General features: G+C 37.9%; 1 protein-coding gene across 1 annotated transcript in view; it reads left to right on the top strand.

The window, feature by feature from the left end:
- ACTN2 (actinin alpha 2) overlaps nucleotides 1-13,079 on the top strand; it is a 69,074-nt gene extending 55,995 nt beyond the window's left edge. Inside the window, exons 15-21 of the mRNA XM_027684733.1 lie at nucleotides 79-261; nucleotides 1,399-1,533; nucleotides 2,028-2,207; nucleotides 2,575-2,721; nucleotides 10,255-10,320; nucleotides 11,202-11,360; nucleotides 12,690-13,079. Coding sequence (XP_027540534.1) covers nucleotides 79-261; nucleotides 1,399-1,533; nucleotides 2,028-2,207; nucleotides 2,575-2,721; nucleotides 10,255-10,320; nucleotides 11,202-11,360; nucleotides 12,690-12,848 — 1,029 coding nt within the window. The 3' untranslated portion in view covers nucleotides 12,849-13,079. The remainder of the gene's footprint in view (nucleotides 1-78; nucleotides 262-1,398; nucleotides 1,534-2,027; nucleotides 2,208-2,574; nucleotides 2,722-10,254; nucleotides 10,321-11,201; nucleotides 11,361-12,689) is intronic.
- Nucleotides 13,080-14,065: the final 986 nt, after the last annotated feature.

Below are 14,065 nucleotides of genomic sequence, written 5' to 3'. Positions count from 1 at the left end.
GCTTATTTACAGCAGATGTTCCAGATGTTGGAAGAAATGGTAAAGTTTTCATGGTTTCCCCTCTGTTTCTGATTTTAGAGTTTGATCTCTGCACACGATCAGTTTAAAGCAACTTTGCCAGAGGCAGATGGTGAAAGACAGGCCATACTGTCGATCCAGAATGAAGTTGAAAAAGTTATCCAGAGTTATAGCATGAGAATAAGTGCAACCAATCCTTACAGCACTGTTACTGTTGACGAGATTCGCAGCAAGTGGGAAAAGGTAACGTATGCTAAATACATAAAGGACATTGTAACACAGTGTTCTAGTTTAGGAATTCTGAGAATATTCAGACAACTTTAAAATAAGTCTCTAAATTATTCTAGATCATCAGATGCCAGAATGAACTTTCTACAGTACCTTATGCTATCCTTTATGTTTGCCAGGCTTGCTTCACAATATCCCTTGCTCCCATCACTCAGTATTACCTATGTCCTCCTTGGCTTTTAGCAGGGCAAGAGAATCATGTGTTCAGGCTAATGCAGAGCTGGTGGCTGGCCAGGGGGTGCTGTTAAAAGAACATAAAATTATTGTATTCTTTCTCTTAGTATAAACAGTAGTTTGTGTGTCTCTTCTACCCAGATGCTGCTTTTCACAAATGTTATATAAAATTAGCATTTTTGGGACCATTAATGTTCCATCCAATTAGATTGAAATTGGCATTGGCAATTGAAAATTCCTGGAGAGGGATTAAAGAGAGGCTCCTAGAGCATTCCCACAAACTTTATTTAATTAGGAACCAAGACAGATAATATGCTGAAGGTACATTATTGTGTAGAGTGTGGAATTACATAAACTTACCTGGACAAGAACACACCCTCAATGGGTTATAAAAACCAAGCAGTAAGGACTAAGGCCAGAATCTCCCTGGGCAATTCAGAAGGGTAAGCCAAACAAAAGCATTTGCAATGAATTAGAGACCTTCAGATACACATGATGGACAGAACATGTCTCATACTATCATAATGGCTGTGCTCAAATAAAATGATTTGCACCAGCTGTTCTTAGAACAATTACTTAGAGACTGTAAAATCAGCCACATTTCAAAAGAAAACAAAGTAACTGCTCTAACAGCAGTTCAAGTGAAATAATTGTCTTGAACTTGAATCCAGCCAGAGGTGAGAATTTCTTCCCTCTCCATTTCAGTCTGTCTTGTCAGGCTGCCCAAGACTATGTTATCAATTTCTTATGTTAGCGAAGAATTTGTTAATAAAAGAGGGATCATGATTCTGGCTTGTTCTTCTGATATCGACCTTCAGACCAATAACAAAAATTAGTCACTGCAGACTTATTTGTTCCATTTATTTTTAAACTGTTCGATTGTGCCTACTCACATTTAGTACTTTCCCACTGTAACAGGTGAAGCAGCTGGTGCCCCAGAGGGATCAATCCTTGCAGGAGGAATTAGCCCGCCAACATGCCAACGAGCGCCTGCGTCGCCAGTTTGCTGCTCAGGCCAATGTCATCGGGCCATGGATCCAGACCAAGATGGAGGTGTGTGTCAGACTCTCATGCAGTAGCTGATGAACAAAGCGGTTTATAATTTTTTATCTCTACTTTATATACAGGGCAACAGCAAAGTCCATGATAGTTTACCAGGTGTTTGATCCTGAACTATTTAGCACCTGTTAAGATGATTTTTAAAACTGTGGAAGCTTGTACAAGTGGTACCTTGATGGTGAGCAGGAGATTCAGCTTTGAAAAATCAATCACTAAACAATTACTGTTTAGGTTCTGCTTTTTGTAGAAAAGATACTAAGATCACTGGGGTCTCAATATTGATTCCAGATATAAATGTGCCACATTTCTTTTGAAATGTGTTTTCTACAGCAAAATTTCTTGTCTCTACTATATGAATGTTTTATTACTATTGCTTCTTAGTATGAAAATACTATGAAAATACTATGTATTTATGTTAAAGTTGGTCAAATTAGCAAATATAAAGCTCAAATTTTGTGGGACTGGGGGGTGTCTGTTTCTTCTGACAGGAAATTGCCCGCAGTTCTATTGAAATGACAGGGCCTTTGGAGGACCAGATGAATCAGCTGAAGCAATATGAGCACAATATCATTAATTATAAACACAACATTGACAAACTGGAAGGAGATCATCAGCTTATACAAGAAGCCCTGGTGTTTGACAACAAGCACACCAACTATACTATGGAGGTAGACATTTACTCCCTTTTGTACTTGTTAGTTTATTCTGCCCTCTTCTGCTGTGTAACTACCTTCCCTGATATGAAGGTACTGCCACAAAGGATGAAATTTGGCAGGTTTTATGATAATATCATAAGACTTGTTTTATTTTCATTTATTTTCACATTTAGTGAAGAAGTATCCATTTTAGAAACGAGTTCTGTATTTTTCTGAAGGCCATTTTTATTTTTAATGATCCTTGGTCATAATACAGAGTTAGTGGTATGGAAAATGTATCACATAAATACTTGGAGCTGATTTTTTTCTTATTGTACTTTTTATACTCTTAGAAGAATATATTTGATTCTGTAATAAATAAGTATTTTCTCTCTCATAGCACATCCGTGTTGGATGGGAGCTTCTACTTACCACCATTGCTCGAACTATCAACGAGGTTGAGACTCAGATCCTCACAAGAGATGCCAAGGGTATCACCCAGGAACAAATGAATGACTTCAGAGCATCATTCAATCATTTTGACAGGGTACAGTACTCCTGCTTTTTCTCAGCTAGCAATCTTTATTCTTCCTTAAAGTGCGTTTCTTTCCATTCCAAATGTAAGCCTTTTTAAAAAACTGCAAATGCAGTAGCAATGGGCTCTTTCTAAAGGAGAAAAAAAAGATCAGTTAAGAAAGAATTTATAGCCTTATAAAGTCATAGAATGGCTTGGGTTGGAAGGGACCTTAAGGATCATCTATTTCCACTCCCCACCATGGGCAGGGATGACACTCGCTAGGTCGGGTTGCTCAGGGACCCACACGACCTAATAGCATTGTACAGATAAATTAAAGATTAATTTTTACTCTTTAAATATAATGCAGAATTATAGTTCTGCTAATATGGTTTAGTATTTGTTCAAATAACAACTAGAGCTGAATAAATCTGTGTGTTTTGGCTAATAACATGTCTTTTATTTTAAGATAGTACAGCATGTTCTATGTACTTGCTGTTTGCTTACAGCTCATTAAATTAAGCTGTAATCTGGATTACAGGTTGGTTTTTTTTTGAATCACAAGTTACCTCCCTAGAAATATATTTGTAGGAAATATAATTGGGGCACTGATAGCTGTCCAGGATTATCCTTTATTTTTCTGGCTGCATATGGGAAATAACAGGCTGTTATTTTTTTCAGTTATCTAAATATTGATGAATGAAAAAGTAAGAAGGAAAACACTACTGTGAAGAAACTTACCTCTATAAGTTATGCAGTATTCATGGTCAGAGGGTTAAAAAGATAACTACTAATAGAGACAATAGCAAAATACATGCAGATAGGGATCTGACATTCCCAACTGGAGAACAATCTGTACATGAGTTAGCTTTGAGGGCTCTGTGCTCGCTTGAACCCACCTTCAAAACCAAGTTCACAGTTCACGTACTGAAAAAGGTTACCATAATGCAGCATCGAGCTGTTGTCTTTTTACCAGTACAGATTGCTGTACTTAGCAGTCTATGCATAACTTTTGACTTATATTCTGTTATCATGTGAGTCAGCTTCTTCAAATCATTTCAGGCTGTAGCAAAATGCCACTTTCTTTTCCCTTACATCCTGTTTGTCCAGCTCTACTCAAACTGGTTACCCATACCTGCACTTGCATTTGATATCCATTGGGTACTGACAGTCTTAGTTTGCTAAATATTGTTTAGAATACCCTTAACTGTTTAGAAAGAAGAACAGAATTGCCAAACCTCTGCTTTCTGAAGAAACACGCAAGCATAAGGAAGTTTAGCTACACAGGAACCAGGAATGGATTTTATGGAAAAATCTTAATGTGATCCTAGTGCAGCATAATTCTTTTTTTTTTTTTTTTTGTATTTTCTAAGGAAGCAGAAGATAACATCACAGAAACAGAGATAAGTTTTCTGGGGTGGAAGGATGTAGCATACTAAATGGCTTTCCCAATGCACTGGAGCAGATAACTGAGCAATTAGAGCTATTAAAAGCAGACAGAGTACCAGACCTGGATAAATTACACGCCAGTATTTGAGAGACCTCATTAAAGGAAAACAGGGACTTTGCACAAACACTTGACAGCTCCCTAAAAACAAGGAAGCAAGGTGACTGAATCCTGGTATATCTTACACTGGATGGCTATTTGTAGGATCCCTGTACCTTTGTAGTTCACAGACGAGTTCTCTGGCACCCTTGCAGCAAGGCTGGTTTAGTGGCTGAGAAGATACTGTGGCCATCTCTTGGTGCCTCACAATGTCTTGAAGGGAAAAGCTAAATCATACACCAAGCGGCCCTATTGTTATGGATTTTTAGGCTTTGCAGATACAATAAGACTGAGATAGCAAAGGATACAATAGAACAAGGCCTTAGGAAAGTCTGCATAACCTGGAAGAGGGTGGTCATGTCACACAGCTGGCAGCACACTGGAGATGGGCTACAACAATAATGTGTAACACAAAAATTGCTTCCCATCTCCTAGATTCTTACCTATCCCTGACTGTCTCCTTTCCTCAGGCTATAATGACTCATGGCTTCAGCCTGTGCTCCTTCTGCCCTGGCTTCTGTTTCAGGAAGCCTGAGTGGCTGGGTCAGAGGCATAAGGAGACAGATAATTCATCTATCATTCATGATTCATTCTCATTTGTTTCTATGGCCTCAATAACCTGGGCCTGGACTGCAAGTTTAGCTGTAGACCTTGCCTTCCCTCATTTCAGATATAATCCAACAGCCTTACAAGAGAGGTCTGGAAGGATTACGTAAAGGGAAAGACCCTTTTGCAAATGCCCTCTTTAGTGGACCCCTTCTGTCAGCATCAGACATTGGAAACTAGTCTAGGAGGACTTCTGACAGTGAAACAATTATGTTCTCTGTAGCATAATGCAAGTTAAAGAAAGGAAGAAGGTAAGGTCTAAAACCACTTAGCCATCAAGCCAGGCTTTCTGCAAGGGACAGATAGTAGAAATGCTGAAAAAAGAAAAGCTTATATGGATTAAATTATAGTGTTACTTAATGGACAGATGCAACTCAATCTACACAGGCTAGAAGGAGATATTGAACAAACATGTTTGAGAGAGGCAGGCTCAATTTTCATTTTTCTATCTTTCCTATGTCCTTGCACACATGAATCTTTAGTGTTGGTGAATAAAGGAAACTCCGGGTGCTTCAGAGTTATGTCAGCTTATACAAAATAATGAAGACTTTAAACTTGGAATTTAGACAGAGAAGGCAGTAATGGATTCTTTTATGGTCTTGATTTCCTTAAATAGAAATGAAGATTAAACTGGATTATCTGAAAGTAAGCACTAACATGAAAAATACTGTCTTTTCCATGTCAGATGGAATTAACAGTATATTTAAAAATTTTGTTGCACTTAGCAGCATAGCTGAATGCCTGATGCAGTTTAAAAAATACTCTGAAAGAATTGGACTGCCGTTCACAAGGATGAATAGTCAGAGAGGATCCCGAAAATTAATACTGTCTGTGACAAGGAGGCTCTTTAAATATCTAAGCACAACAGAATCATTTATGCATGCTATAGCTCTGACTTTTCTATAGCTCTGGCATTTCTCCAATTTAAAACATTTCTCAATGTCTGACTCTCAGTCTGTGTTGAGGATGTCAGCAAAGTACTAATAGGCAGAGTACTCCCTTTCCCATTTTAAAGAACATTTTTTGGGTATACATAAATCTAACGTTTTATAGATTGCTCTAGAAACAGCATCCTTTGCTTATAAATCTGTGGAAGGAACCTCTGTCTTCCTCCCCAGGAAGAATATATTAAAAAAATAAAAATCTTACAGTTCATAATCCATTATGTGGCTTAATTCTGCAGTTTTTAATCCTTTGAAAGAGAGCTAAATAATTGGGTGAATAGTTTTAAATGTCTTCTACATCTCAAATATTTGAAAGAAAGCTCTTCAGCATTTTACAACTTTTTTTTGAGGGGGGGCTGCATGTCCCAGATTCTCAAAATGGCGTGAGTAAGTGGGCACCATGCATCTAAGAATTACAAGGGCAGGAAGAGTTCTGTTTCTGTCAGTGCATCCACCATCAGAGATGCGGTGGCACAGAAAGCTAAAGGCAAGTGGTAAATATGCTCTTTCCCTTGGGTCAAGGGGGCAGCCCTCTTGTGTTTCCAACAGCCAGGTACGCACACTGGTACCCCAGAGGTTATTCCTGAGGATGCTGCTGCTTTCCCATTACTCCTTGCTGGAGGCTGTGCCTGAGGGCACAGTCTAGTTGTAGGTATAAATATAAATCTTTAGCAGTGCTGCTATTTCCTTCCTTAATGTGACTGCACAGACTAAAAAAGAGAAAGTGGGACACAATGTCTGAATCACAGAAGCAGCTTAGAAGTGTTCAAAATGGTGCATAGCTGAATAATGGTATGCAGCCAAATTGGGACACCACACAGACACATTGTCAGTCACTGGTTTTGAAGTCTTTTTATGGAGGGATTCCTTTTTCATATTCAGTATATTTAGTAAATTCTAAATAAGATTGTGAAGTATGTGAGAAAATATCTGCGGCTGCTCTGCCTGCAATATCCTAATGGCTGCTAACATATTCTACTATTGATTTTTGTGCAAACTTCAGGTTTCAAGTAGGAGGTCTGCATGATGAACAATAGCATCATACCACCCTATATTTTACTAACAGAAAAACAACAGCTCCCTACTAAAGGAACCATATATTCAGGCTTATGCAGGTCAATTAGCATTCAGGAAAATGAAGAACATATTTGAGAATGGATTAGTTTGACTCAGAAGCTCACTTGTTTTATAAGGCCAAATATAAATCACAAGGATGAGGGAAAAGATTTCTGGGGATTAATAATGAAACATGAAGTGAGTTTTCAGTGTTTTACTTTGTATTGGCAGGAAAAGATGAACAAGTCAAAGTTATTTATATGCTTTAAAAATGAATTTCAGTGCCTAATGTTGGTCTACAAACAATAAAAATAAATAGCATGAGTTATTTCCAAATGAGAAAGCCTTTGCATGGACGTGTTCTATGCCTTAATTACAAAATGCTATTGAATCCCTTGAAACTCTGATATACTGCTAAGGCAAATATGCCCTTTTAGGCTGTATACGATGGAGATTAGAAAAGAAAATTTCACTACAAGAATGTGAGAATCTGCTATAGCACTTGGCACAACTACTTGGACACTCACTAGGGAGTCCCACTTAACCAGATGACAGCTCTCAGTTCCAGCACAACCATTGCACTTCTCTCCTAAAGAAAATGGTTTCTTGGTAGATGTGCTGTCCTCTCACTCCCATCTGCCCTTCACTGCTTCTTGCATGACTCCCACTGCCCTGTGTGTCTAGATAGGGAGCTCATGCACACACTGACCACCGACTCCCCGGAGGAGTCAAGTAGCTCATAGTCCTCTACCAACAGCTGCTAGAGATGGATGATAGTGTTTTGCTCTTAGCTCCCATTTTTAGATCATTTTATTTGCAGTCACAAAATAGTATCTTCAGCTTTAGAAATAAGGTAAATTAGAAATAACTTCACCCCTGCTGTGACCTGCCATAGCCTGTCTCCAGGATGGTTTTTGAAAGTTTTAAGCCAGTCTAGATTAACATTTTCAGAGTGATAAAATAAGCCATTTTGAATGCTTTATAGCAGGAATTATCCTATAAAATGGAAATATTAAAGGATAAAAAGTTTACTGTGATTATGGCTTTTAACAAAATGCTGCTCCAGATTTGTAACTTTGCTTTTTTTCTCTTCATTGACTTCTCACTGTTATTTTTCCTCTTCCCTTTATGGATCTGGTGGATGTTGACACAGAGGGAGTCAATAACAGCATGATATTTCAAAAAATGCATAGTGTTATTAACTTAATAAAGTACCACTTCATCCTATTAGTATATTAAATAAGCTCAGTGCATTTGTTAAAACTCCTATAATTTTACTTACGCATAGCTACATAGAAATTTTTAAAAAATAAATTATTCATCTAGCAGGTAAATATGTAGCAGACAGAAAAACTTGTATCTTTTCCAAAATGACTGTAAAATCAATGGGGGTAATAATTTTTCATCTTAGAACATCTTTTTAATTGTATTTATGCTACTCAGTCTAAAGTACCGCTCTGATAGTACACATTGTGTATGAACAGGAACAAAAAGACAAGCCAGTCTGTTTTTAAGAATTTAGTGGCAGTTTTTTAACCTGCAAAATAGAAAAAAGTATTGGTTCAAAAAAAAAAAAAAAATTGGTTCAGTTTGATGTGGTATTACTAGAAGCCACTTAACCTGGAATTCAATGTGGCTTTTTTAAAATCAGTTTTCAAAGCAAAACCTGAATGTATAGATTATTAAAGAAGACAGATAACTGAAAATAAGTTGCCAATTAAAAATTTATTTTGTACTTCTCTCTTTTGAGATATGTGTATTATGTTAAGTAATATTATCAGATCAAGAGTGAAGGAATAGTAATTGAGTGGGGAAATATGTTTTGCCCAGGTTCAGTGATATTTTTTTGCATCTCACATATACTGCATGACGATAGAAAATGAAGGAAGCAAATGGCAGTTCAATAGAATTAAAAGTGCCTTGTCAGCAAAAATGTTTATAAAACCCAAACCAAACCCTGTGGAGGAAGCAGAGTTTTAACTCTTTAGTTGAAGTGAGGATCCTCTTTTGCTAAGAAAAACACTAAAACATGCAACTGCAAAACCTGTACACTTTTCAGGTAATTCATTGCAATATGCTGACATACATTTCCATGAAATTCTGTAAAAATGTGATTATTAATACAAAAGTAGAATGTTCTCTACTAACCAACTAACCTGATCTGTGACTTTTCTTTCTTTCCTTTCACCTTCCCAAATGCATGACCTGTGATGGGATGCTAGGACGAGTCTCACAATCTGCAGTCTGATGAATTTAAAGCCTGCCTCATCAGTCTAGGACAGGTTGGAAATGACCTGCAGGTAGAGGAAACTGATTTAATTCTGTTTTCAAACAGACCAATATAATAGCCAAAGAGATTGTGTGTTTAAACTCCAGTCTATTGATCATAATGCTTTGAAAAGATCCTATATCTGGGAAGACAACTGGATTAGATGGACTGTCAGCATCACTTGGAGCTGTATTTTTCTATGCGGTTTATATGCAGTTTGTTTCTTTTACTTGGCTTGAGATGTTTTATTTGGACCCTACTAGATACCCAGGGGAACTCCTATGCTTCTTGCACTCAGACTTTTCCCAGTTTTTCTTTCCTAGGACTCAATACAAGTTCTCTTATGATTTATCCAGATTGAAGATGACACGATTCTCTCCAAACCACTGCATTATATCACAGCACAGAGGAAACAGTTACCTTCTTACAATCATGCCATTTAATATTTACTCAGCTTTCAGTCCAGAATGTCAAAGATATGTTATTGCCTGGAAAATAAGCAACCTCATTTTATACAAGGTCTTCAACTGACCTCCTTCTAAGTCTTGTAAATCTCATCCTTTAAGCCAGTATGCATATCTCTGCTATAGTCCAGGTCTTGACAGCCAGCAGTCAGAAAGAAAATCCCTGTACTTATTTCCCATATGTCAGCAAACAGCTCTCATAGTGCACCTACCCTGGCCTTGGAGTGAAGTACATGACTGGTTTTTACTATACTTATAGCCACTACAGATTCCATGCAGAACCTTTCAAAGACATTTCATATCAGGGAGGCAGCTTGAGCATCTCCTGAGTTTGACTAGTTTAGTAACAAACTTTTCTCCTTGCACTTCTCTTTGTCTTCCATGGTTGTGTTCTCTGTATTCTTGTCCCATTCATCTCCTCTTCTCCCTTGTCTCTCCCTGACCTTTCCTGATGTTACTTTTTGTGGTGAAAATGTCTGTTTCCTGTGTGTAATATGTTAGTTACTTCTTCCTCCTTTAAAACTGATGATGATTCTGGTGACCTGATCGGGCAACATCAATGAATACTGTTCATGCACTGGATCCAATATGCCAATGGTCTAAACTCATCATCTCTCTGGAAATTGCCTGGGATTCTTCAAACCTTCCCTTCTATATTCCTTACATTGTTTTGGTCAATAGAGGAAGAATGGATTGATGGACCATGATGATTTCAGAGCTTGCTTAATTTCAATGGGTTATGATTTGGTAGGAGTTTTAAGAAACAATGTCAACTGATTCTGCTTATAGCTATAATGTTAACCACATAAACACTAAAGCTTGTTTAAATAGATAGAATACTAATATAATTACACAAGAGATACTATTTTTTTGTTTCTTTGTTTTTTCTCTAACTTCAAATGGTTAAAAGGGAAGTTAAAACTAGACACTTGAAAACCATATTCTGTGGTCCAATGCATTGCTCTTTGAATTAAGGAAACTTTAAAAGTTGAAATTAGCAGTTACTAAATTATTTTTTTTTAAACTTATCCTTTTCTACCTGCATGATGAAGATTGAGTTTGATACTGTTTAATTCTCATAAACTTGCTTTGGGAGTTGCATTTTCTTTGCTTCGGTTACTTACTCTAAAAATTTCCTCCGAAATTCACCCAAACAAAACGATTATCCTTAGTTAAATTGACATGTATTTGGCACGAAATTTTCAGAATTGTTCCCCCTCTTAGTTCAGTGGGTCTGCAAGTACACTGCTTCTTGGGCTATTGTTTCACCTTCCTGTGTGGTACCTAAATTTACAATGATTTTAGGATGAGGTGGAAAATGAAGTGTTAAGTTAACCTAAACAGGCATTGAGGGAGGGTAGGAGGGAGAGAAACTGGAGACAGTTAATTGAAAGGTACATACTCGGTAGTTACGACAAAGGATACATTTTTCAAAAACACAGTCCTTTTTACAAAAGAGGGGTGGGCATTTAAGATCCTGGATTTCATCAACTCTGATGTTGATGTTCCTAAGTCAGGAAAATGCTTTAAAGGGTCAGTAACCAGTGGTTCCGACTGGTTCATGAGAAGTTTGGGCTGCTGGAGATTGATATTACGGTGACCATTTTTTGTTTTGGATTCTGTGAAAGGGTGAAGCTGAGTTTGCCCGAATCATGTCTCTGGTTGACCCCAATGGCCAAGGAACCGTCACTTTCCAGTCCTTCATTGACTTCATGACCAGAGAAACGGCAGACACAGACACAGCTGAGCAAGTGATAGCTTCCTTCAGAATCCTGGCTTCAGATAAGGTCAGTCACCATGCTGCTGGCTGTAAGGATTCAACAGCTTTCCTCTTTAGCCCTTCTTATACAAGCCTTTTAGTAATAGTGAAGCTTTGTTTGCAGTTTGTAAAACTTCAGAGAAAGCACTTGCCTTTTTGTCTTGCTTGGAACCAACATTCTTACCTGAAATGGGTGCAGAATACAAGGCTTGGTCCATGTATTCTCATATCCCAGAGAGCAAACACAAAATCAAACATCTTAGACAAGACTTGGACAGTTGGTCTGTGTAATGGATATATTGTACATCAGGTTATTTCCACACAACATCCTTGATTAGAGGGGAACTCATTCTGCCTTTCATGCTGTTGTCTGGATGTTTCAATGTGAAGTTTGGGCGTCTGGAACATAGCCTGGGTCAGTTGCACAAGACTTTACCTAATTTTGAGCCCCGTTGTGACCAAACAGCTCATTCAACAGGGCGATGCAATGTGGTGTACCCCTATCCCAGGAGGAGCCAGAAGGAGGAGGCCCTAGTTACAGGATTTGTGGGGGAAGCTCCTGAATTTGGCATACTTTCCTGCCCACTGCCAGATCCACTGGTCAGCGGTGTATGAAGATGAGAGGGTGTATAATGGCAACACAAGAGCTTCTGGAGGAGTCAGGGCCATAAACAGTGCTGCCAGGAAACCAATCCTGTGCTGTGCAGAAAGGAGAGATCACAGCAGCACAGGTCTATTTGCCCAAGCTCGCTCTATTGATTTTCTCATTCTGCCTGTTTGTATTGATTTTGTGATCTCAGTTAATGTGGACCACATTTTGAATTCCAGACATGTACTCAGTAGCAATTCATGTGGAAGATGGTCTCAGGAAAAAATGGTTTTCATGACATTGCTATTTTAAGCAATGTCAAGTCTGTTAACAGAGGGTATCCCTCATATCACAAATGCAAACCATTAAGAACAATAATGCATCTTTCACTATACATATATTAGAACCTTGAAACTAACAGGAACCACCTGTGTCTGTCCTGTCACTGCAGAAGGGGCAGTAGTGCACTTTTGAGATCCTGACTATATAGGGATGAGCTGTATCAATAGCAGGCTACCTGTGGCTGCACAGTGCTTGGTAGCTAACGTGCACAGTCACGTACCCCAAGACTGCATTTTGACCTAATCAGTTTGTTGGTAGACTTGTCTCCTTCAACTCATAATTAGGGATGGAATTTACCAGGGAAAATATCTGGTCTCAGAAAAATAGGCAAGATGTCCAAATTTATTAGTCATAGCTACAGAAAAAAAATACATTGTGTCTTTGAAGAATACATACTGAATTTGTCAATGCTTTTCCCCCTCCCAGCCTTATATCCTGGCAGATGAGTTGCGCCGAGAACTGCCTCCTGAGCAGGCTCAGTACTGCATCAAGAGAATGCCTCCGTACACCGGCCCAGGCTCTGTTCCTGGGGCTCTGGATTACACCTCTTTTTCATCAGCATTGTACGGAGAGAGCGACCTCTGATTCTGTAATTGGCCTCATTCATGGTAGACACTAAAAATACCCACCTTATTGCCCAGATTGCTTCTCAAAAGCTTTGACAAGCTGATTTGAAAACAAGTTTTACAAACACAGTAGGGTACCGTCAGTGTAAAGTGCTAGTAACTAACTGGTGTATACTGAAGTGTGCAGCACGCTAGATATCTGCCTTGTTGGTTTTAGGTTGTCTGTCCTATACAATGCTATAAAATATATATTGAAATATATTTAAAAAAATCTCAAGATAATAACTTTGAAAATATCCATTCAGAAAATAGAATGTAAAACATAAGAACATTGAAACACAAAATATTTATCCATTTTCAAAATGTTTCAATGCCATATGCGCTTCTTTTACAATGTTCCTACAAGTATGTTAGAAGTCATGCTTTTTTCTTTTGTAGAGCAATACTATTTTCCTCTCATGATTTCTGATTTTGTATGCTTCTACCGGTGGAATTTAATAAAATATTAAAATGCAGTTTTTCAGGGAAGAAATATAACAACCAAGTAAACTACTTAATTACAAAAATAATCCAGAATGCTATGCTTTTGTCACAAAGGATTGTAATATAGGGGGGAAAAGCTGATTAAATTGCAGATTTAGAGTTCTGTAAGCAGTACTTTTCTTTTAGGCCTTTAACTTTTACAGTTGAGGGAGTACAACTTTTCTAATCAGAAATAAGAAGGAAGCTAATTTCATGTGAGCTGTTCTGTTTTGAAACCCTCATTCTTGTCTGTGTTGGACAGTATTTGTTTCTCAATATAAGAATGCATTATTATATGTATTAGTGGGCAACATTCATCTCTATCCTGCATATTGCAAACTCCCATCTGAGCAAATGTAGTGTGGTTGTCTTGCAGTTTTAACTGTTCAGTGCAAAAAAATTCAGTTTGTCTTCTACTGCGTCACAGGCAGTTCTGTCTGCATTCTGCTCCTGTGTGCTAGTTGTTTATTGTTCTTTTTCCATCTTGAGAAATCATAGAGAAGTAAAAGCAGTAACTTTTTTACTTGAATCCTACCGACACTGAGGAAATGCAATGTAATAAAAAAAACCATTTACAAATGGTGAAGCGAGCTGTGCAGCCCAGTGCTATTAAAGCAATGATGTGCCTATTAAATAAAGTCTGCTTTTCAAAACCTTATGAGACTCTGTCATTGTCAATTATCTAGTGGTTCCCTCTAAGAACTGGAAACATTT

Source organism: Neopelma chrysocephalum, unplaced genomic scaffold (assembly GCF_003984885.1).
Source record: "Neopelma chrysocephalum unplaced genomic scaffold, ASM398488v2 Primary Assembly neopelma1_23, whole genome shotgun sequence".
Taxonomy (NCBI): Eukaryota; Metazoa; Chordata; class Aves; order Passeriformes; family Pipridae; genus Neopelma; species Neopelma chrysocephalum.
The sequence above is the reverse complement of the archived record's forward strand: the minus strand, read 5'-3'. Positions and strand labels throughout refer to the sequence as shown.